Source organism: Sciurus vulgaris, assembly GCF_902686455.1.
Source record: "Sciurus vulgaris genome assembly, chromosome: 8".
Taxonomy (NCBI): domain Eukaryota; kingdom Metazoa; phylum Chordata; class Mammalia; order Rodentia; family Sciuridae; genus Sciurus; species Sciurus vulgaris.
Window position 1 is genome coordinate 12,450,714 of NC_136468.1, and position 23,681 is coordinate 12,474,394.

Genomic DNA, 23,681 nt, shown 5'->3' on the forward strand with positions numbered 1-23,681 from the left:
TCTAGTCTCTTTAGAGAGAGTTTCAAAGAATCTAAAAGACACTAAACTGTGGGAAATAACTGTTTGGACCCTTAAAACATCCTTCCAAGTAAGGTCTTCCTTGAGGTATTTTTCAGAACAGATTCTACAAAAATATCAATGAGGGGGTTCTATAGTGAGCTCATAAAACACAGTTTACAACTGAATCCTAATCACAGACTTAAGGCATAAGTCAACTCATGTTTTTTTTATTAAGTCTACCGTAAGATGATAAACAGAATAAGAGCTCATTCATGGAGATTTTATCTAAAAAAAACACAGGAGAAAAGCTCCATGGCATTGGTTCAGGCAATGATTTTTCCATCAGGGTTCCAAAAGCACAGTTGATAAAAGTAAAAATAGACAAATGGGATCACACCCAGTCAAGAAGCTTCCATGCTGCGAAGGAATCCATTTGCAGGGTGAAGAGACAGCCCGTAGTTTGGAAGAAAATAACAGTAAACCATACATCTGATGAAAAGTTAATATGCAAAATATCAACACCAGCAACTCAGCAGAAAATAGATAAATAAACCAATTAAAAAAAAAAGGAACTGAACAGACATGTCTCAAAAGGAGAAACTGAAGGGCCAACAGACACACTCAAAAATGTTCAGAATTACTAATCAAATGACCACAATGAGATTCCACCTCATACCTGTTAGAATGGCTATTATGCAAAAGATAAATGAGACCTGGGATGGAGCTCAGTGGTAGAGTGCTGTCTAGCATGCATAAGGCCATGGGTTCAATCCTCAGCACTGGAAAAAAAAAAAAAAGAAAAGAAAAATGACCGCTGAGGATGTGTGGAGAAAAGAGCACTTTTGTACACTATTGGTGGGAATGGAAATTTGTACAGTCATTTTAGAAAACAATATGGAAGTTCCTCAAAAAACTAAAAATAGAACTACATTAGGGTTCAGGAATCCCATTTCTGAATATATATACCAAAAACAATTGAAACTGGTATGGTGAAGGGATTCCTGCATTCCTGTGTTCAAGGAAGCATTATTCACAATAACTGAGACATGGAAAGCAATCTAAAAGTCCATCAATGGATGAATGGATAAATGTTACATATACACAGTGGAACAAAATACAGCCTTTAAAAAGAAGGAGATTCTGCCATTTATGACAGCATGAATAGAAGTGGAAGACATTAGCTCAAGAGAGATGAATCACACGCAGAAAGATAAACGCTGTATGCTCTCACCTATGTATGGAATCTTAAAATATGAATTGCATAGAAACAGAGAGTAGGAAGGTGGTTACCAAAGGCTGGGGGACAAGGAAGAAGGATAGGGAAAAGGGAGATGTTGATTTAAGGTTAAACAATTCCACTAGACAGGAGGAATATTTTTAGTGACCCATTGTACTGCATGATGACCAAAGTTAATAATAATGTCTCATATATTTCAAAGTTGTTTGAAGAATTGACTTTAAACATTCTCACTACACACACACACACACACACACACACACACTCACAAAGAAAAACCTGGTGAAGTCATAGACATGGTAATTACCTTGACCATCTCCAAAATTTGTACATAGATGCAAAAATCACCTTAACACCATAAGTATGCCCAATTATTATTAGCCAACTAAGAATAAATTAAATAAAAACATTTATTGCAATTTTTGAGCTGGGTATGAAACAAATTTTTTATAAAATGCCTACAACATGATGAGTCTGAACAGCTGCCCTTTATAAAATATTATAAATTATTCTCAGGGTTCAACCCAGATGGAGCCATAAATAAATAATGACAAAAGATGAATGAATTAGTGAGGACTCCTAGGGATTGTTACCACAGCAGCCAGTCAGTCTGAGTTCTATTTACCTTGAACTTTAAACAACTATAAATATTGCAGCTGTTTGTTCTAGTTTTTGAAACAATATTATGACTATATAATAAGGCAAAATGTAGTAATTCTAAAGAAAGATTTATCTATGAATTTAACATCCATAAATACTTGCATCTCAACTTGAATTAAGTTAGGTACAGGGAAGCAGCAGGAGGGGAAAGCCAAGGTGGAAGAGCTCTCTAAGAATACAGAGTGATAAATAAAAAATAAAAAGTATATAGGCCACCTACTTCCAGACATGAAGGAATAAGAGGATCCAGAATACCCACCTCCAACAACCATAAAACTAAAGAACAATCTAAAACTCTTGTTTTCAAGTGTTGGAAAACAGGCAGCACATAACTGTCCTACGACAAGAAGGGAAAATGAGATGATTGTCTTAATCACCCAAATTCCCTGCCAGGAGGCAATATCTGGACTGTGGCATATGGAGAGGGAATTTAGAGTCTGGAAGTCTCTCTGGAAATCGGAGTTTGAGAATGATAAGGAAAGAGGAGATCTCCAAAGGAATAAGTTACACAGAGAAAAAGTTCTAGAAATGGTCTTTGAGTATTTGGCTAAACACCAATCTGCAGGAGTGTGAAACTGCACCCAGCTGGGAAAGAACAACTTCTAAGAAAGAAAAATTACTGCAGAGATACTGCAGAGCTACAAAGCAAACAGCGCAGACCTCGCTTGGGGCCAGGATTCATTGTAGGACTCTTCAACTAGAATCAAGAAACATACTGGATACGAATGCAGAAAAGCCAAGCCTTACAAGAGGAGTGAAAGCAGTCCTCAAAGATTTTAGCCCACAAACAATGAATAAAGACTACCCTAGATCTGCCCTAAATTAGTGAAAACACAGGCACTCACACACAAGCCGAGGCAGGAGAGTCACAAGTTCAAGGCCAGCCTGTGCAACTTAGCCAGACCCTCTCACAAAATAAAATGAAAAGGGTTCAATAGACGCCAAGGAAGCGTTTTATAAAATACAACTCCCCTTCATGCTTAAAACAGTAGAAAAAATAGGAATAGTACGAACATATCTCAACATTGTAAAGGCTGTCTATGCTAAGCCCACAGCCAACATCATTCTTAATGGAGAAAAACTGAAAGCATCCCCTCTAAAAACTGGAACAAGACAGGGATGCCCTCTTTCACCACTTCTATTCAACATCGTCCTTGAAACACTTGCCAGAGCAATTAGACAGACCAAAGAAATTAAAGGGATACAAATAGGAAAAGAAGAACTAAAGTTGTCACTATTTGCTGATGACATGATCCTATATTTAGAAGATCCAAAAAACTCCACCAGAAAACTTCTAGAACTAATATATGAATTCAGCAAAGTAGCAGGATATAAAATCAATATGCATAAATCTAATGCATTTCTACTCATAAGTGATGAATCCTCTGAAAGAGAAATTAGGAAAATCACTCCATTCACAGTAGCCTAAAAAAAAAAAAAAAAATACTTGGGAATCAATCTAACAAAAGAGGTGAAAGAACTCTACAATGAAAACTACAGTACACTAAACAAAGAAATTAAAGAAAACCTTAGAAGATGGAAAGATCTCCCATGTTCTTGGATAGGAAGAATTAATATTGTCAAAATGGCCATACTACCTAAAGTGCTATACAGATTCAATGCAACTCCAATTAAAATCTCAAAGACATACCTTACAGAAATAGAGCAAGCAATTATGAAATTCATCTGGATGAATAAGAAACCCAGAATAGCTAAAGCAATCCTTAGCAGGAAGAGTGAAACAGGGGTATCGCAATACCAGATCTTCAACTCTACTACAAAGCAATAGTAACAAAAATGGCTTGGTATTGGTACCAAAATAGAAAGGTAGATCAATGGTACAGAATAAAGCACACGGACACAAACCCAAATAAATACAATTTTCTCATACTAGACAAAGGGGCCAAAAATATGCGATGGAGAAAAGATAGCCTCTTCAACAAATGGTGCTGGGAGAATTGGAAATCCATATGCAACAGAATGAAACTAAACCCATATATCTCACCATGCACGAAACTAAACTCAAAATGGATTAAGGACCTCGGAATCAGACCAGAGACCCTGCAGATTATAGAAGAAAAAGTAGGTCCAGATCTTCAACATGTCGGCTTAGGACCAGACTTCCTCAACAGGACTCCCATAGCACAAGAAATAAAAGCAAGAATCAATAACTGGGATAGATTCAAACTAAAAAGCTTTCTCTCAGCAAAGGAAACTATCAGCAATGCGAAGAAAGAGCCTACAGAGTGGGAGAAAATCGTTGCCAATCATACTTTAGATAGAGCACTAATCTCCAGAATCTATAAAGAACTCAAAAAACTCTACACCAAGAATACAAATAATCCAATCAACAAATGGGCTAAGGAAATGAATAGACACTTCACAGAAGAAGATCTTCAAGCAATCAACAAACATATGGAAAAATGTTCAACATCTCTAGTAATAAGAGAAATGCAAATCAAAACCACCCTAAGATTTCATCTCACCCCAATTAGAATGGCGATTATCAAGAATATAAGCAACAACAGGTGTTGGCGAGGATGTGGGGAATAAGGTACACTCATACATTGCTGGTGGGGCTGCAAATTAGTGCAGCCACTCTGGAAAGCAGTGTGGAGATTCCTTAGAAAACTTGGAATGGAACCACCATTTGACCCAGCTATCGCACTCCTTGGCCTATACCCAAAGGACTTAAAATCAGCATACTACAGGGATACAGCCATATCAATGTTCATAGCTGCTCAATTCACAATAGCCAGATTGTGGAACCAACCTAGATGTCCTTCAATTGATGAATGGATAAAGAAACTGTGGTATATATATATACAATGGAATATTACTCCGCCATGAAGAATGATAAAATTATGGCATTTGCAGGCAAATGGATGAAATTGGAGAATATCATGCTAAGTGAGATAAGCCAATCTCAAAAAACCAAAGGTTGAATGATATCGCTAATAAGTGGATGAGGACACATAATGGGGGAAGGGAAGGGTTAGTGTTAGGGTTAGAGTTAGGGTTAGGGAGGGGGGCAAGAATGGAGGAAGGAAGGACTGTATAGAGGGAAAAGAGGGTTGGGAGGGGTAAGGGGAAGGGAAAAAATAACAGAATGAATCAAACAACATTACCCTATGTAAATTTATTATTACACAAATGGTATGCCTTTATGCCATGTACAGAGAAACAACATGTATCCCATTTGTTTACAATAAAAAAATGAAAAAAAAACTACAGAACATTAAAGAAATAATTGAATTAGAGAATTCATTAAAGAATAATTCAAGAAAACCTTCAAAGATGGAAAGATCTCCCATGTTGTTGGATAGGCAGAATTAATATTGTCAAAATGGCCATTCTACCAAAGGCGCTATGCAGATTCAATGCAATTCAAATTAAAATCCCTATAACATTCCTCATAGAAATAGAGAAAGCAATCATGAACTTCATCTGGAAGAATAAGAGATCTTGAATAGCCAAAACAATTCTGAGTAGAAAAAATGAAACAGGAGATATCACAATACTAGACATTAAACTATACTACAGTGCAATAGTAACAAAAACAGCATGGTACTGGCACCAAAATAGACAAGCAGACCAATGGTACAGAATAGAAAACACAGAGACAAAACCACATAAATACAGTCATCTCATACTAGACAAAGGAGCCAAAAACATACAATGGAGAAAAGATAGCCTGTTCAACAAATGGTGCTGGCAAAACTGGAAATCCATATGCAGTAAAATGAAATTAAACCTCTATCTCTAACTCTGCACAAAACTCAACTCAAAATGGATCAAGGACATAGGAATTAGACCAGAGACCCTGCACCTAATACTAGACAAAGTAGGCCTGAATCTTCATCATGTTGGCTTAGGATCAGATTTCCTCTACAAGACTCCCAAAGCACAAGAAATCAAAGCAAGAATCAATCAATGGGATGGACTCAAACTAAAAAACTTTTTCCCAGCAAAGGATATAATCAAGAATGTGAAGAGAGAGCATACAGAGTGGGAGAAAATCTTTTCCACACACACTTCAGATAGCACATTTATCTACAAAATTTATAAAGAACTTACAAAACTTTACACCAAAAATACAAAGAACCCAATCAATAAATGGGCCAAGGACCTGGACAGACACTTTACAGAAGAAGACATACAGGCAATTAATAAATATATGAAAAAGGGTTCAACATCTCTAGTAATTAGAGAAATGCAAATTAAAGCAACTCTAAGATTTCATCTTACTCCAATTAGAATGGCTATTATCAAGAACGCAAACAATAATAACTGTTGGCGTGGATGTGGGGGAAAAGGCACACTTGTACATTGCTGGTGGAGTTGCAAATTGGTGCAGCCACTCTGGAAAGCAGTGTGGAGAATTCTCAAAAACTTGGAATGGACCCACCTTTTGACCCAGTTATCCCACGCCTCAGTTTATACCCAAAAGACTTAAAATCAGCAAACTACAGTAACACAGCCACATCAATGTTTATAGCAGCTCAGATCACAATAGCTAGATTGTGGAACCAACCTAGGTGCCAGTCAACAGATGAATGGATAAAGAAACTGTGGTATATATACACAATGGATTATTATTCAGCCATAAAGAAGAATTAAATTATGGCATTTGCAAATAAATGGATGGAATTGGAGAATATCCTGCTAAGTGAAAAAAACCAAGCCCAAAAAACCAAAGGCCGAATGTTTTCCCTGATAAGTGGAGAATGATATTTAATGGGGATGGGGCGTGGGGAGGGAGAGAAGAATGGGGAACTTTAGAATATGTAGAAGGAGATGAGAGGGAGGGGGGTATGAAAGATGGTGGAATGAGACAGACGTCATTACCCTATGTTCATTTATGATTACACGAATGGTATGAATCTACATTGTGTACAACTATAGAAATGAAATGATGTACCCCATTTGTGTACAATGAATCAAAATGCAGTCTGTAAAAAATTAAAAGATAAATTAAAAAAAAGAAAAGAAAATGAAAAGGGCTGGTATGTAGCTCAGTGTACAGCATCCATGTGAAACCCCAATTCCACCCCCACAAAAAAAAAAACATAAAAAGGTCAAGCTAATTTACAATCAACTTAACTCACTGCCAGACAAATTCTAAAATGCCTTAAAAGAACAGAACAATATCAAGTATTTAATACCTTTAAATTCCTAATATCTATCATTCAATGAAAAATTACTAGACCTTATAAAACAGGAAAATATGACCCATAATTTGTAACAAATCAGTCTACCAATGCAGACCTAGAAATGGAAAAAACTATAGGGAACTTTACGGATGAAAAATAAAATATCTAAAATTAAAATCTCACTAGATGAAATTAACAGCAGTGTAGAATTTGCACAGTAAAGGAACAGAAAGCGTGATCCCGCTATATGTGTAAGTACCATTGGAAAACTTTACATGAAGTAAAAACACAAAAATGGGTCTGGGGAGATAGCTCAGTTGGTAGAGTGCTTGCCTCGGAAGCACAAGGCCCTGGGTTCAATCCCCAGCACCGCAAAAAAAAAAAAAAAACAAAAAAAACAACCCACAAAAATGAAACGAAAGAAAGAAAAAGACCCAATAGAGTTGTGTAATTCAGCACTTGCCTCTCAATAAATGAACAAGCAGACAAAATCTGGGAAGACGCAGAGGATAGGGAAGATTTGAATAGTGCTATCAATCAAAAAGATGTAACCCACACCTGTAGAACACACTCCATCCAACATCTGCAAAATATACTCTCTTCCCAAAGAGCATTCAGCAGGGCTGAAAATATGGTTGGTCAGAAAATAAGACTCACAAAATTTTAAGGACTGGAATAATGTGTAGTGTTGACTCTGATCACAACAGAATTAAATTAGAAATCAATGCTGGAAAGAGATCTGGAAAATTCCCAGAAATATGGATATCAAATATCACTTGTCTAATTAACCTATAGGTCAAAGCAGAAACAAAAAGGGAAATTGGAAAATCATTTGAATTGAATGAAAATGAAAACACAGCACACAAGATCAGAGGGACGTCTTTTCAACAAGGAGTGCTGAAACATTAGCCCAGGCTAGAAGGGGAAAGGAACCCCTTACCTCAGCACATCTACGAATTGACATAAAATGGAGGAGAGACGAAAACCAGAAGCTTCTAAAGAAGAGGAAAAACAAGAAAACCTTTGTGATCCTGGGACAGCAAAGATTTCTTACATAGGAAATAAAATCATGAACCAGAAAAGAAAAAAATATGTATACGATCCCATAAAATATAATTTTATATATGAAATGCACAATGTATTACCAACATATTGTAACTGGTTCTCTTGATGATTTACTATCTTGTTTCTTCGAAACGTACATTTTTTTTTTCTTTTTCTCAGTCTTCTTTTCCCTGAACTTCTCCTCCCTGATCTTCTCCTTCCTGATCTCGCCTCCCTATCATTTTCTCTGAATCACCTCTGTAAAATCCCCCTGTTCCTCCCGATGGGCAGAATCACAACCTTTGGGACAGGAGTCCCCTGAGCTTCTCCTTTGCTAGCAAAGCAATGAAGCTTCTTTTTCTTTGTTCCCAAATCTGCGTCCTCATTATTGGATTGGCATTAGGGACAAGGACTGAGCTTTTGGCAACAATATTAACGTTGATTATCTCTGAGAAGAATGAAGAAGGATGGAGACATTTTAATTTTCCTTAATCCCTTGTATATTATTTAAGTATTTTAAATAAGAAATTACTAGTTTCCAAAAGTTAAATTTTAAAATAATGTGTCTACACAAATGAGTTGGCACTTCTTTCAGAATGAGATCTCAGTCCAAGGGACCCTGGAGAAGACACCCCAGGAACGCTGAAGGTGGGCATCAGTAAAGAAAAGGATTTTCTGAGGATCATTCCTTTTTCCCTCATGAAAGCTCTTTGCCTCTTCCAACCACCTTAATGAGGCAACGGATTTAGAGGGAGCTGACCGCCATATGATGTTCCTCCAGTCAGTTCCTCACCCCTGCTGCAAATGTTGTCAATCAAAAAGGAGTTTCTTACGTCACACTGAACAGAATGGATTTAGGAGGTCAGGGAGGAAAGGGTGCTCGTGCGTATTAGCTTGATAGACAACTTGACTCTGCCAAAACCACAACCTTGCAGTTGAGGCCACTTCTCTGTGGGCATCTGGTTCAGGAACAGCCAGTCCTAACTGCAGCCTTGCACACGGCCTCAGTGAACCACAGCCTGCAGTCAGTCCCCTCTGTGCAGACCCTCTCCTAGCCGCAGTCCACACACACACACTGACACCTGCCATGAGCCCCTGGAACCAAAGAACTTCTGTCTCCAAAGAACCTGCACCTGCTTCTTTTTGCCATTTAAACTCCTCTGATGGCAGCCTCCCTGGGTGCCCCTGAGTCCCACTGAGGCATGCATACCCCACGTCGCAGCCCTCTGTCATTCATTCACAAATCAATTATTTTCCTTGGAGAGACTCCCCCACCCTCTGCGGTTATTTCAGGTTGACACTCTGCAAAACTGAGTCCAGGGTCCTCAGATACCAGACCTTGAACCAATCACTTTGGTTTTAAGTCTCAGTTTCCCTGTATGTTGAGAACAAGAAGGTTGAAAGGATGATCTAAAAGTTCCTCGCAGCTTTTGTTCTTCTCTGGGATTTTTATTTTGAATTCCATTCCTTTCAATGATAAGAAATGTGGTGACTACTCTCAAGAGGCACATCTGGGGACCAAAGCTAGGTTCTTCATTGTGCTGACGAAGAAAGAGGTCTGGGGAAAGCCACAGACCCCCAGGTGCAGGGCTTAGGGACTTAGCAACTGGTATTGTTTCAGAGTCAATTTCCAACCTTAGTAATCTCCAGAGTGACCTTCTGGTCACAGAGGAACTGAAAGGAGGAAGAGGGAAAGGTTCCCACTAGCTGGGAAGGCGTGAGGTAGGATCCAACTACTCCACCCTCCCGCCTCCTCCACCCACCTCTGACCCCATCTTCCAACCCCATATTGTTCTCATTTCTGTTTCTTTGGATTAGAACCTGTCTTTCATATCGTGAAACAAATCTTTTCATCTAGATAAAGTTCACAAGCTTGGGAAGGGCTTTTCCCACGTCATCTCCTTTGATACTCACTACTTCTACCTGGGTCTAAGATGTTCCAAAAATTATTTTGGACCAGACCTGAGAAAACTAAGGCTATGGAGAAATCCAGCACACAGAAAGGTAAGATATCCAGAATCATTCTTTCACGAGTTGCCTTGTGACTTGAGACACAGCATTTAAACTCTTGGTTTCAACTTGGTCAAATGAAGAATAGCTTAGCCCCAAAGAACTTTCCTCTCCTAGACTGATCTGAAAACACGTTCCTCTCAAAAACAATGTCTTAAGTCTTTCCAGAAGACGGTTTCCTCTAAAGCACAAAGCCTCGAACTCAGCTTCACACTTAACTGCCTGCGAAACACTGAAACTACTAACATGCTAATGTTTGTGTCTCGCCCACCTGATACTCAGGTTCAGCTCCGGAGTGTGATTTTGGCTTCTAGAAGTTTTTTGGGCTTCCAGGGTGGCCACTGTGTGGCAGCCACAGTTGAAAGTCCTGCTCTGGTAACCACCATGGGTCCTGTGACATTTTCGTAGGCAACCCCCAAGGTCTGGAGCTTTTTCCTCCCCCACAGGCATCCCCTAGTGTGTGTCCACTTGAGCTGCACCCCTGTCAGAGTCCCTCCCTATTCTCATAACAGCCATTTGCACAACCTTCTTGCAGCACGTTGTGAAAAGACATAATGTGACTATTGAAGTGGGTGTTAGATGGATTTGCCATTTAAAAAAATCACAAAATTTCTTAATGAATTTGTATTAAGAAAAAAAAAAAAAGCATGACATCCCTCTCCTGTGCCAAAGGCAAGCAAAGTAAACAGGGAGACGTTCTGAGGGCAAACATGTCTTTGCAGTGACAGCAGAGTTTACCCAAAACAGAGCCCAGAGGACAGCAGAGGCACTCCCTCGCTGACTTCATCTGTGGGCCCTGCCAGCGTCCAGAGGTTGACATTGCGAGAGTAATGTGTGCATTTATTTTTATTAGTCACTTACTTTAATAGTCAAACAAATGCCAGCATTTCACCAAGGAAACGGCATAATCTCCAAAAGTTGGGACATAATTATAGTTGATATAACATCCCACGATGAGGCCCTGATCTTATCAACATGGGACAAAGCCTGATTAATCACTGAGAACTGACTGAGCAATTCTCTGTCATTGATCCAGCCTGGATTATGGGAGAAGCAGGAAGGGCCAGTGCTTCCAGGCTGAGCAGTAAGTTCAAGGGGGTTTCCAGAATACAAGTTCAGCATCCTATGATCAGAGACTAAGGCTCAAAGTCAACTTAAACACCTTTTACTCAAGCATTCCATGGGGGGGGGGGGGGGGAATATATATATATAGTGACATGCTCATTAGGAATCTTTGTATTAAAAAAATCAGAACAATTCTATTTTCTCCATGAGAAAACAGACACATACTTGCAGTGCCACCTAAGGCCCTCCGTCCAATCCCAGACTGTGAATTCTGATTCTGCTTAGGCCTTTCCAGACCTCTGCAGCTCAGTGCACCTGCCCCAGGAGGATAGACAAGGTGAGCTGAGTAGGCAAGTGTGTGCTAATGGTTCTCTTCAGTGACAGGCAGACCCAGGACTCTGGCCTGTCTGCGGCCACCTACCTGCTCACCCTACTGGGCAACAGGCTTGTCCTCCTGAGTGGGCTGGACCACAACTAACTGCACCTGCCCAGGTCCTTCTTCCTCTGCCACCTCTCGGCCTGGGCATGGCTGTAGCTCCTGCAGGGCCCTCCATGCTGGTGCACTTCCTCATGGAGGAGACAACCAACTTCTGCACCGATGTGGGATCCAGCTTCTCTTCTCCTGGCCCTCAGGAGACCAAGTTCCTATAGCTGGCAGCAATGGCCTACGACCACTACATGGCCATTTGTGACCCCCCTGCATTACAAGGTAGTACTGAGCCCGAGTCTCTGTGTGCTGCTGGCAGCTGCCTCCTGGCATGTGGGTCTGGATAACTCTGCCAAGGAGGTGGAAGTTACCATGTGCCTGCCCATCTGTGGACACAACCTGCTGAGCCCTGTGGTCAGTAAGCATGTCACACAGTAGGTCGTCATGGCCGACTCTAGCATAATGGTGCAGTTGGTGCCTGGGGCTGAGTAGTGTGTAAGAACTTGGTTCTAGGAACAGAGAAACACTCCGAAACTCAGAAAAGGAAAGGGAGGGCCTGCCCTGAGGATAATCGAGCTTGTTCTAAAGCAGAAAGTTTGTCAACTGTAACACAAGAATGTGAGTGTGTTGGAAAGACGCTGTCTTTTCTTTTGAAGGCCTGGATAAAGAATGACATAAGCTCTGGAATCTGTTTTGCAGCTCTGGCCTTTTCCCAACAAGATTCACCATCAGAAATTTAAAATAACACATTTGTTGAGTGAATGAACATCAAGAAAATTCCTGTTATTACCTTCACAATTATCCTGAATGTCAACTTCACCATCTACAATCAATCGTTCAAATTCCTTATTTAATGAGCATCTCTTCCAGGTCCAGTCCTGTGTGCTGAGCATCATAGGACCTGGGACACCATTCAGGTCTTGGAAAGAAATACCAACTAGTAAACAAATCCATGTCAAGCTCTTCTGAGAGCAACATCCTCTTCACAACCTGGAGATTATTTGGAAAGATAAGAGATAAATACCAAAAAGAAAAAGAAAACAATTACAACATAACCCAATAATGCAAAAAGTAAAATATTTGGTTAACCGCCAATTAGGAGATAGAGCCCTATGGAATTCGTGGAATTCCCCTACAGAGGGAAGAGAAGTTGATGGGGTTTGCAGAAGAATTAAAGGGAAAAAGTGAAATACATTGGGTCTTAGAAAAAGCAGAATTTTGATGCATGACTGAGCAGAGAGAGAGGGTGGTTCGTTCTTGGCAAGCAGGGCAATGACATAAGCCAGGGAGGAGGTGGAGAGAGGAAGGTTCACCTGAGAGAGCAAACCGGTTTGGTGACAGCAAAGATGGCATTCTGAGTTGTCATTAGGAAGAGCAGGGACTGGAAAGAGGGGGTGCATGTGGTAGGACTTGGAAAACAAACCCAAGGAGTTTGCATTACAGACTGTGACAAGATGGCAGAGGTTTTGATATGAGAAGGCACATCTACAATGACGTCTAGAAGCTAGCCTCTTCCTTTCCACCAGGCAGGTAAAATAATAGAAGTGAAAATATAAAGAGCATAATCGTTTTTCTTCTTTAGTTCAACAAACTCTCTTTTATGCTTAAGAGGAAGAAGTGAAGGAGTAACTGCTTCCCTCAGTTATGGAAGACTTCATAGGCCAGGTAGAATTTAAGGCAGAGTTTAAGGTAGTGTTGAAACACCAAAGGAGTGGAAAAGCTGGAGGATATAGACTGCAAATTATTTAGGACACAGAGAGATGTTAGAAGCAAAAATGAATGAGCAGATCTCAAAGTTGAGAATCGAATGAAAAGTGTAGCTATAAAATCGTCTTCTACTCTCTCACTGTTCTGTTTGGTTTTTTAATGAGAAGACACCATACCACCTGAGTAATACTCTAAAAACTCAGTGAAAATAAACAGAGCACTCTTGGTATTTTCTCTGTCACCTATAATAACAACTCACATCTGATCTCATGCCACATGTCAAAAGGCAAACCCCGGGCTAGACAGGTCCTGTCTGGTGAAGGAGGGATTTAGAGTCTGCTTTTCTGATACTGATTCACAACACAGAGTCTAAATATCACCAGAAGCATTTGCCTTGGGAAAGTCATTTTTTAAAGAAAGGTCGATAGACCTTTATTTTATTCATTTGTGATACGTGGTACTGAGAATTGAACCAGTGCCTCACACATGCCAGGCAAGCGTTCTACCACTGAGCCACGACCCCAGCTTGGGAAAGCCTTTAAACTTTTTTTTCATGGAAAATAAATCAGTGCAAAATGAGAGCAGAACTCAGGCTCAAGATCATGCCATGAGCAATGGCTCAGTCTCCTGGAGAATAAAGGAAGAGGAGGAGGGCAGCAGGAAGTAGAGCTACATGGTGGTTCTAGAATCACTTAGAGACCAGGGAGGGCCATGTGGGCATGACAGAAGCTTGTTCTGTGGCCATCATGAGCTAGCCTGGGAACTCACAGGCAAAGCTTCCCTGGCAGCAGAACCTCCCTGCTTCTCCAGAGGAGCAAAACCCCAACTCCTTCAGTGTAAAAGAAGATCTCCCCCACCATCAGGCTTCACTGTCACATCCACAGCCCAGTCACGCAGGATGGTGGGATAGGTTACCAAGAGACCAAACGCCCGGAGAAGTCCTAAAGCTTTATTGAGAGTCTCGCAGGAAAGGTGCAGAGGCAACAGGCTGACAGATGGCTCCTCTGCCCCCCGCTCTTTTACCAAGCACTGCCTCCTCTCCCTCAGGGCGTCGTTTCCAGTGGCAGCCAGCTGGACACCCTCAGCTCCGCTCTGTTCACTGCTGAGAAAGGGGTTTTATGTTAGTCTGCAGAAGCAGTCACCCCATCTCCACTAGCTCGCCTGCATGACCAGCATCCCCAGAAGCTGTCCTCTGTCCTTGCAATAAAGTAGCCTTCTACTGATAACGCTGACTTTCCCTAGTTGCCCCCACGCGGGAGAGAAAGCCAGTGTCCTTCAAGACGATATGCATCTGGACATTCTGGACCGGGCTTGCTCTCATTGTTCCCTTAACTTGTCAGGTTTGGGGGAACAGAAAGGGGGCGTGTGTTTTACTATCCCCCTTTTCCTTAGGAGGAACAGCTTCACAGACTCTCCAACCAATAACACCATGGCAGAGAGCAGAGGTTCTTACTTAGCCAGGAGCTACTGACTGGCTTCAGGGAATGTGGCCTGGGATTATGTTTCCAAATGTTCCCTCGTGCACAGTTTTATCATTTCCTCAAGGAATACTTCTGTGATGCCAGCCAGCCTCGCTGCAGTCTCTGCTCCATACAGCCATCTCCTCCTGTTGTACTCGCTGATAGGCCTCATGCTGTGATTTCGTGGCAGTTTTGCCAGTTAGTAATGATGTGGTTACTTGATGACTTGATTCCCACAAGACTGCCAAGTCCATGAAGGTAGAGGCTGTGCCTCAGACGCCACCTGACCCAGTATCACCTTCACATAGGACTCAGAGTACCCGTTAACTGAAGCAATCCTCAAGCCGTGCGTGAGGAACACATTCCGACTTACAGACCAATTTATCTGCATAGGCTTTTACATTTTATAAACTGTCTTTTATAAAGAAGTTTAGCAGTAAATGGTGACTTTTGCTGCCAGCAGGTGAGACAGGTGCTTTAGATAAGTTTTCATGACACCAAGCATTGGGTTAGCATTCGGTCACTCCACCAGAAGAGAGCAGTTGAACATCTAGCCCACGGTCAAGGGCCCATCCAAGTATCTGATATCCCATTGACCTAAGATTATTTTTAATTCTTAACCTTTTCATTCCTAAATGTAACCATTCCCTAGAGCAACCTCACACATGATACAGAAAAAATTTAGATAAAAACTACATGACATTTAGTGACTATAATTTCCCAATTTTAATTTCTGCCTTTCCCCTTTCTTCAAAGAAAAAAAATGTTAGTTCTTTTCTCTCACCTCCCTCAGCTGGTGTTAAAATACTAGATAAGTGAATTCTTCTCACCCTCCCCCCACCAGGGACCCTCCAGTAAGTTCTAGGCAACCCTGGTGTCAGAGTCCTCCCCCACCAGTCCTTCCTTCTCTCACTGACACAGGGTTTGTCCTGCTTGACAGGTGGGGGGATGGGAAAATACAAAAAAATGAAGAAAATAAATCAGAGGAAGTAAAAGGAATAACTGATCTTTGCTGGTGGCTAGAAAAGTCCTCCTACACTCTGTGTTCTCCATACTGATGCAGATACAGACCATAATAACAACATTAATTATGAACAGTTATTATTAGTAAAGCTTTTATGATTAGTACTTAGGTGTCATGTGTATATTATACCTCCCAAACCTCACAGCTATTCTGATGTAGCTACCCCATTTTCCATACCACAAAACTGAGGCATAAAGGCCTAAGTAGACCTGGGAATACACTGTATTTTTTGAATAACTATATTTTACAAAATAACAAGTCCAAAAGTAAGAAAAGAAATCTGAACCCACGGAAAAGTACACCGTATTCATATGTAGACAGACACAATGTCATGGAAATGTGTATCTCCTGATGTTAAATTATACGCTTAATAATAAGATCCCAATTCATTTGTTTTAAAAGGATGTTTTCGTTTAGCCTCACACAAAATTATCCTAAAAATAATCACCAAGGAATTTCTGAAAAAGATTAGTGAAGGAAAACTAGTTTAAGAGATATTTTAACATACTACAAACTTGAAATAATTAAAATTCTGTGGGCATGGCACATACTGACACCAAAACAGTGACACAGAATAGAAAATCTAAACAGAAGACAATATGTGCAGGAATTTAATATGTGATTTAAAACACAGCATTTTAAGTCAGTTGAGAAAAAATATTCAATAGTGTTAAAACAGCAAACTAATCATCTGAAAAAAATTAAATTTATTGGTACAGGTTAACTTACATCAGGATAAGTTCCAGAAGACTCAAATATTTAAATGTATAAATAAAAGCATGAATGTACTAGAAGAAAATACAGGATAAATTTTTTATGGTATCGAAGTGAAGAATGCCTTCTCATTATAGGACAAAGACCAAACAACCATTGTTTATTTTTTATAAAATCTGTAAAAAATATTTCCACATGTAAGAGCTGCTGTTATAAAAGTAAAATCTAACATAAATAAAAACATGGTGACTCAGGTACGGGGTTGGGTATCAATGCAAAGAGGTAGTGATGGAATGGTTATGTATCTCAATTACGTTTCCATAAATCTGTACATGGGATGAAACCACATGGAACTAAACACACCTGCACATAGGTAGGCTTAAAAAAAAACAAAGAGAACTAAATAAGGTTTTGCAGACTCATTAATAATAATGCCCCAGGGTCTGTTTCCTAGTTTTGATATTATTCTGCAGCCATAGAAGATGGTACCCCTGGAGGAAGCTGAAGGATGGGACAGAAGACTCTGTACTACTTTTGAAACTTCCTATGATTCTGTCATTATTCTAAGTTTTTTTAAAAGGACTTTTAAGGGCTGGGTTTGTGGCTCAGTGTTAGAGAACTTGCCTAGTATGTGTGAGGCACTGAGTTTGATTCTCAGCACCACATATAAATAAATAAATAAAATAAAAGTCCAACAACAACTAAAAATGCTTATTACAAAAACATTCTATCATTACAAAAAGGGCTTTTAAAATTTAATATTAGAATCATGAAAAATTAAAATAGAAAACCACCACTAAGAGTTGAGGAGGGGTGTATTTTGCTGCTAGTGCCACAAAGAAAGAGCCAGTTTCTCTAGAATGAAACCAGCTCCTACAAATCAATAAGAAAAAAGGCCAAACACCAAATCCAGAAAAGGATATGAACTAATCACATAAAATAAATATGGGTAGCTCAACACACATACACTAATGTAATCTTTACTCATAATAAAAGTCATGCAAATTACAACTACATAATATAATTTTTTTTTCACTTAAATCAGCAAAAGTGTGAATAAAGCGGAATGCTGGGAGAGAGGAGTACATTGATGGACACCTATGGAAGGCAACATCAGTCAAAATTAGAAATGTACATACCACTTCCATTTCATAGAACTTAGACTGGGGTTCAATTGCACAGTGCAAGATGACTTAGGTAGGAGATTTTTCATTATGTTGTTATAATAGCAAAAGACAGGAAGTAACCTAAATGATGCAAGTAAATGACAGGTTCAAGAAACTGTGTACACCCATGCAAAAAAAAAAAAAAAATGAGAAGACTCTATGCAAACCCACATAGACAGACCTCCAAGACATACTTAGCATTAACTGGAAATAGCAAGGAGTGGATCAGGGTGCATATTGTGCAACTATTTGTGTAGAAAGTCACAGCAGCAACTAGCATTAATTAATAAGTTATTTGATTAGTTAGTGGTTAGAGTACATCAGTATGCACGTTCATTGATTGACTCACTAGTTAGAGATTAGTATAGAATGAAGTATCTCTAAAGTATCTCTAGTAGGACAGACAAGAAGACCCTAGAAGGGAACAGGCAGAAGAAGGATATTCTACATACATTCTTCAATACATTTTGAATTTTTAGTCATATAAATGTATTACCTACTGAAAAGGTTTCAATTAAAAATGTAGTCATTTGCCCAAAGATTCGAGTTCATGAGCATGCATCCATTTAGTAGCTTATACTCTAATCGATAGGGAAATTATTTGCCCTCTCAAAGGAGATTAAAATTTCTCCCTATTAGGAACCCAGATGCAGATTCGGTCTCTGAAATTTGCACACTGACACTTTTTAGCAAAAGTTTATAGACACCCAACTATAATTAAACTTCTTTACAAAACTATTGCTCAAAACATTTGCATAGTAACTGAAGCAAGCTATTTTAAAACTATATTAAACATAAAATTTAACGGGGGTGATTCTTGTTTGAAAAAAATATTAAAAGAGTGTTTAGACATAATCTAAGTAAGTTCTTGAGTCTTTGTTTTTCTGAATACAAAGTACCTGTTTATTCAATTCAGATGTGACTTTGTGACATTTGCTGGAGGGAAGAAAAAAGAAGTTCCCCAAAGACAGTTTGAAAAAGGAGAAAGTCACAATGTGTCTTTTTCTAAAGGAATCATAAACATGGACCAAATCTGGCTGCCACTCAAATCTTCAGAAAGGAGAAAATTAAAGGCAGAACGATGCAGATGTTAATGAGAAAAGAGACAGGTCTCACAGAGAACACCTCTAGTGATCTTAGCAAAACTAAAGCTAAATCATCCAAGCTCAGCAGGAGAAAAAGAACCTCCATAGAGTGAAGGACGATTAGAACTAGCCCTGGCCCTGCCAGCCCCAGCGACGTGTCCTTTGGGGCTCTCCTAGTACCAGTTGCATCATCTTCAGGACGTACATCGCAGTTTAGTCAGACACACGGTTTTTCTTAACTCCCCAGTAGCCAGCTGACATGACACGGAGCAATTAATCAAGACTTAATGGAAGGCTTCCAGATAAAAGGGGGCTAGAAACATAAAAGTGGCACAAAATTTTATATTTCAAACTTCTGGGAAATAATGGCTCTCCAGGACTCCTGAGAGTCCCTTTTCATAGAGTAGCCAGGAAGGGAAGCAGCCACAGGAGTTCTTAGATCTTCCTCCTCCTTTCCTTCCGAGGAGGAACCCTGCCTCGCAATCCAGCAGTCTCCTGCCTGGGAAGAGGTTTCCATACTGAACCTCAGTTCCATTGCCCTCACCTGGGTCTCTTCTGGGGGTCTAGACACCTAGGCCACCCAGAAGCCCCTGGCCAAGAGAAGCAGCCTCCTGAACACACTTCGGAGCCTGAGGTTGCTGATGATGAGGACAAAGGGGTGGATGGACATGCATAGGTAGAGCGTGATCTGCCACGGCCAGTACCACAGGCTGTCGGACGGGATGAAGACTGTGGCATCGATGACCAGGGATACGAAGGACGCGGCGTAGAGAATGAGGAAGGAGATGAGCAACTTCAGCGCTCTGGTGTGGGCCTGGGCGCTGGGGTCCCGCAGGTTGTGGGCGCTGTGCTGCATTCTCTGGGTGTGTCTTCTCAGAGAATTAATCAACAGCAAAATGGAGACCAGGAAGAGAGAGCAAGGAAGTGACATCGAGACAAGTTTCAGTGGCATGAAATAGTCAGTCTCCAGCCTCCTGTTCCACTCCTTATGGGTCATGTTCCCAGAAACTTGTCTAATTAAAAAGTCTTGATATAGATTGTGGTTCCCCCAAAAGAACAGCAGGGTTACGCCAAAGGAGATCAGGACAGAGCCCAGAATGAGCCAGGGCACCAACCCCGGGAGCCTCCACTTCAACCAGAGGAAGGTGGGGTGGGAGAAGTTAGCGATCTTTATACAGAACAGGACACTGAGCCAGGTGCTGAACCAGAAAGTGGCTGAGTTCATAAAGTCCCAATGCAAACAAATGAACTGCCGGGCCAGACCCCTGGTGAACTCAACCGAGTGGAGGAAATAGTTGAAGGTGTGCACCAGCCCAAAGCACTGCTGGAAGAAACGGGAAACCCCCAAGCTGAGCAGGATCATGTTCGAGGGCAGGAGCCTACCACGTCTCAGCCACTCCCTGCTCATCATCAGCACGATGAAGCCGTTGGCCAGGATCCCCAGGAAACACAGCAGGACAAAGAGCAGCATGAAGAAGATGGTCAGGGCGGGCTGCATTTCCGGGCCCCTCCTCAGTCACCACAGACGCCTTGGTTCCTGGCCTCCTCCCTGCCCCCACCCACAGCCCGCTTCGCTCCCTCCTGGAGGTGCAGGAAGAGTGGTCCTGCTGGGCATCTGAGCCAGAGCTCCTTAGACGGCAGGATGCTCAGGCAAGAGGAGGGTTCTGCTTTCCAAAGAGGGATGGGATGGCTCCGGAGGATGCAAATTTCCCCTGGGCTCAGTTACCATTGGGCCTCCCCGCCTCCCCTGATTTGCGTCCTCTGGTTTTGCCTGCAGGCTGCCTTGGTCACCAGAGCGACAACAACGCAGAGTATCTTCCAGAGTCTCTGCACCTGGGTTCCATCCTGTTCCATCCTTGGGCTGTGTGGACAATCTCCTTCCCCTTAGATCATTCTCAAGACAGATAGATAACATATATAGATATATAGGTATCAAATATAAAGAAATAACTATATTATATGTATTGTATTGTATATACTTGTCTATATACTTTAATACATATATATATATTTAATATATGTCTCAGAAAGCATTTTCGCTGCTATGACCAAAAGACCTGACAAGAACAATTGGAGTAGGGAAAGTTTATTTGGTGGCTCATGGTTTTAGAGGTCTCAGTCCATAGACAGTTGGCTCCCTCCCCTGGTGCTCAAGATGAGGCAGAACATCATGGCGGAAGAGTTAGGTAGAGGGAAGCAAGCTCAAAACATCATACCAGGAAGCAAAGAGGGAGAGAGAGACCTCTGCTCAACAACAACAAAATACATACGGCCCAAACCATGCCCCCAGGAACCCACCTCCTCCAGCCACACCCTCAACGTGAGGGTGTCCTGCTGCCTTTGAATGCATCCTCTGTAGCTTGGGTGTTTCTTGTTTCTTCCAGTAGGTCTTTGGGCAGGTGTACACCTTCAACTATTTCCTCTATTTGGTTGAGTTCACCAAAGGTCTGGCCGGACAGTTCGGACAGTTCATTTGTTTCTTGTGTCTGCATTCTCTCTAATAGTAACCTTACGTGCCTACCACTCAGTTAATCCCTACCGGGGACTAATACACTGATTAAGGCTCTCATAACCCAACCATTTCACCTCTAAACCATCTTACATTGTCTTACACATGAGCTTTTGGGGGACACAAACCGTGTGTGTGTGTGTGTGTGTGTGTGTGTGTGAAAGTACATAGACAAGTACAGGGAAAAATGTACCTAGGAAAAATGTAACACCAAGGAATACTGTCTGAGCCGAGCTTCCTGTCACACATCCACTCTCACCCATGGAAACGTCGGGCTTCCAGAACTTATTCATTCAGCGTAACTGAAATCTTGTACTCTTTCACAAACATCTCTGTTTCCCCCTAATTCCAACCCAGCAACCATCATTTCTCCTCTCTGCCTCTGTGAGCTGGATTGTTTTAGATTCCACACATAAGTGAGGTCATGCATAAGTGAAGCATGCGTTTGGCTTCTGTATCTAGAGTACTTCACTCGGCAGAGTGTCCTCCAGGTTTGTCCCCATTATTGCAGACGGCAGAATCTCATTTTTGACAACTGAAGAATATTCCATTGTGTCTACATGCTGTATTTTCTTGTCATTCACTTGTTGATGAACGACTCTTGAATTGTTTTCATGTAGCTATTGTGAATAATGCTGCAGTGAATGTGAGAGTATCTTTTGGGGATACCGATTTCATTTTCTACTATGGTTTCATTATGCTTTGCACCCACCAAAACTCATGTTGAGGCTTAGTCCCAAAGGGCAGTGTTAAATGGTGTTGAAGACTTTAAGAGGAAGGTGGTTAGATCACTAAGAGGGATTAATGCCTTTCTTGTGGGAGTTCTCACTCTTGTGGGACTAGATTGGTTACTTTGAAAGTACAAAGTGAGCCTGACACCTCCCTCCCTCTCATGGACTTAAGCTTCTCTTCCACACAGGCCTACTTGCCTTCCTTCTACTGCCATGATGCCCTCACAAGAAATCAAGCAGATGCCTGTGCTATGTAGGACTTCAAAAGCATGAGCCAAAATAAACTTCTTTTCTTTATAAATTATTCAGCCTCAGGTATTTTGTTATAGCAACAGAAAATGGGCTACACCATCTATACCCAGGAGCACAATTGCGGAGTCACATTTTTAATATTCTGAGGAAACATATTGTTTCCTATAATGGTTGTACCAATCAATAGTGCACAGAAGTTTCTTGTGTCTGCATTCTCTCTGATAGTGAGTCCTTCAAATATGTTCTTTCTCCAAATTTTTCTAAAATTATTTGTTTTAATGTTAGTATATCCTTTTAGATTATGACTTTATCATGGAAGAGTCAACTGAGAAAAATTAGTCAAATAATGTGAAAGCTGTTACCACCACAGTATAAATGCATAAAGTCATCCCTTGATGTCCATGGCAGATTTGTTCCATAAGTCCTGCAAGTACCAAAATCCTCAGATGCTCAAGTCCTTTGTATACAATAGGATAGTGCTTGCATATAACTCAGGCACATCCTCCCATGTGCGTTAGATCATCTTTAGATGACTTGCAATACCTAATTCAATGTCAATGCTGGGCTGGGGATATAGCTCAGTTGGTAGAGTGCTTGCCTTGCAAGCACAAGGCCCTGGGTTCAATCCCCAGTACTGCTAAAAAAAAAAAAAAAAAAAAAAAAAAGTCAATGCTGTGTAAATCATTATTTTGTTATATTTTTGGGGAATAATAGCAAGAAGAAAAGTCTATAAATGTTCATTACAGATGGGGTAGTTTTCAAATTTTTCTATCTGCTATTTGTTGAGTCAAACTCATGGATATGGAAGGTCTATTACATTAAAATTAATAACCCACACAAAAAGAGAAATAGCACATAAGTATATATATACATATACATGTTTCCTATACTGTTCTTTTTAGTTTATTTATTCACTAAACAAATATTTATTAAGCTGGAAACTGTCCAGTGAACCAGACAGTAAGATCCTGCTTTGATGAAACTCGCAGTCCAGTGAAGGAAAGTGACAATTACTAAACACTTGAACAGGTGCTTTCAGATAGTCATCAGTTCTCTGAAGAAACCGGAAGTGTGAGCTTGCTGGGGCAGGAACAGCTGCTCCTGGTGGACCTGCAGGAGGAGGCAGGGAGAAGCCTGGGAGAAACTTCTCCAAGGCCACACGTGGGCCAAGCGGCCAAGACAGCAGAGCCTTTTCTGCACAAATGTCCATATCATGACATTAGTGAGTCATGATCTTATCCACCCTCTTCCACCATCCCTTCAAAGTGTATTCAAAGGAAGAATCTTCCCCTGAGAAGAAGCAGGCACTCCAGGAGACCACATGACTTTTCTTTTCACTCTTATCAAATAGATTATCCCAAGGTCACTTCAAACCACAAAAGAGCCTCAGGTCAGTCCAATACGTGAATACTAGTTAACCAGATAACTGCAGCTCCA

The 23,681-nt window shown here is 40.8% G+C and overlaps 1 protein-coding gene across 1 annotated transcript; it reads right to left on the minus strand.

The window, feature by feature from the left end:
- Nucleotides 1–19,323: 19,323 nt before the first annotated feature.
- LOC306668545 (taste receptor type 2 member 41-like) lies at nt 19,324–20,250 on the minus strand (the record flags this gene model as incomplete). The annotated part of the gene is made up of 1 exon (XM_079152038.1): nt 19,324–20,250. The coding sequence occupies one exon, from the start codon at nt 20,248–20,250 to the stop codon at nt 19,324–19,326; it is 927 nt and encodes a 308-aa protein (XP_079008164.1).
- Between the last annotated feature and the right edge of the window lie 3,431 nt (nt 20,251–23,681).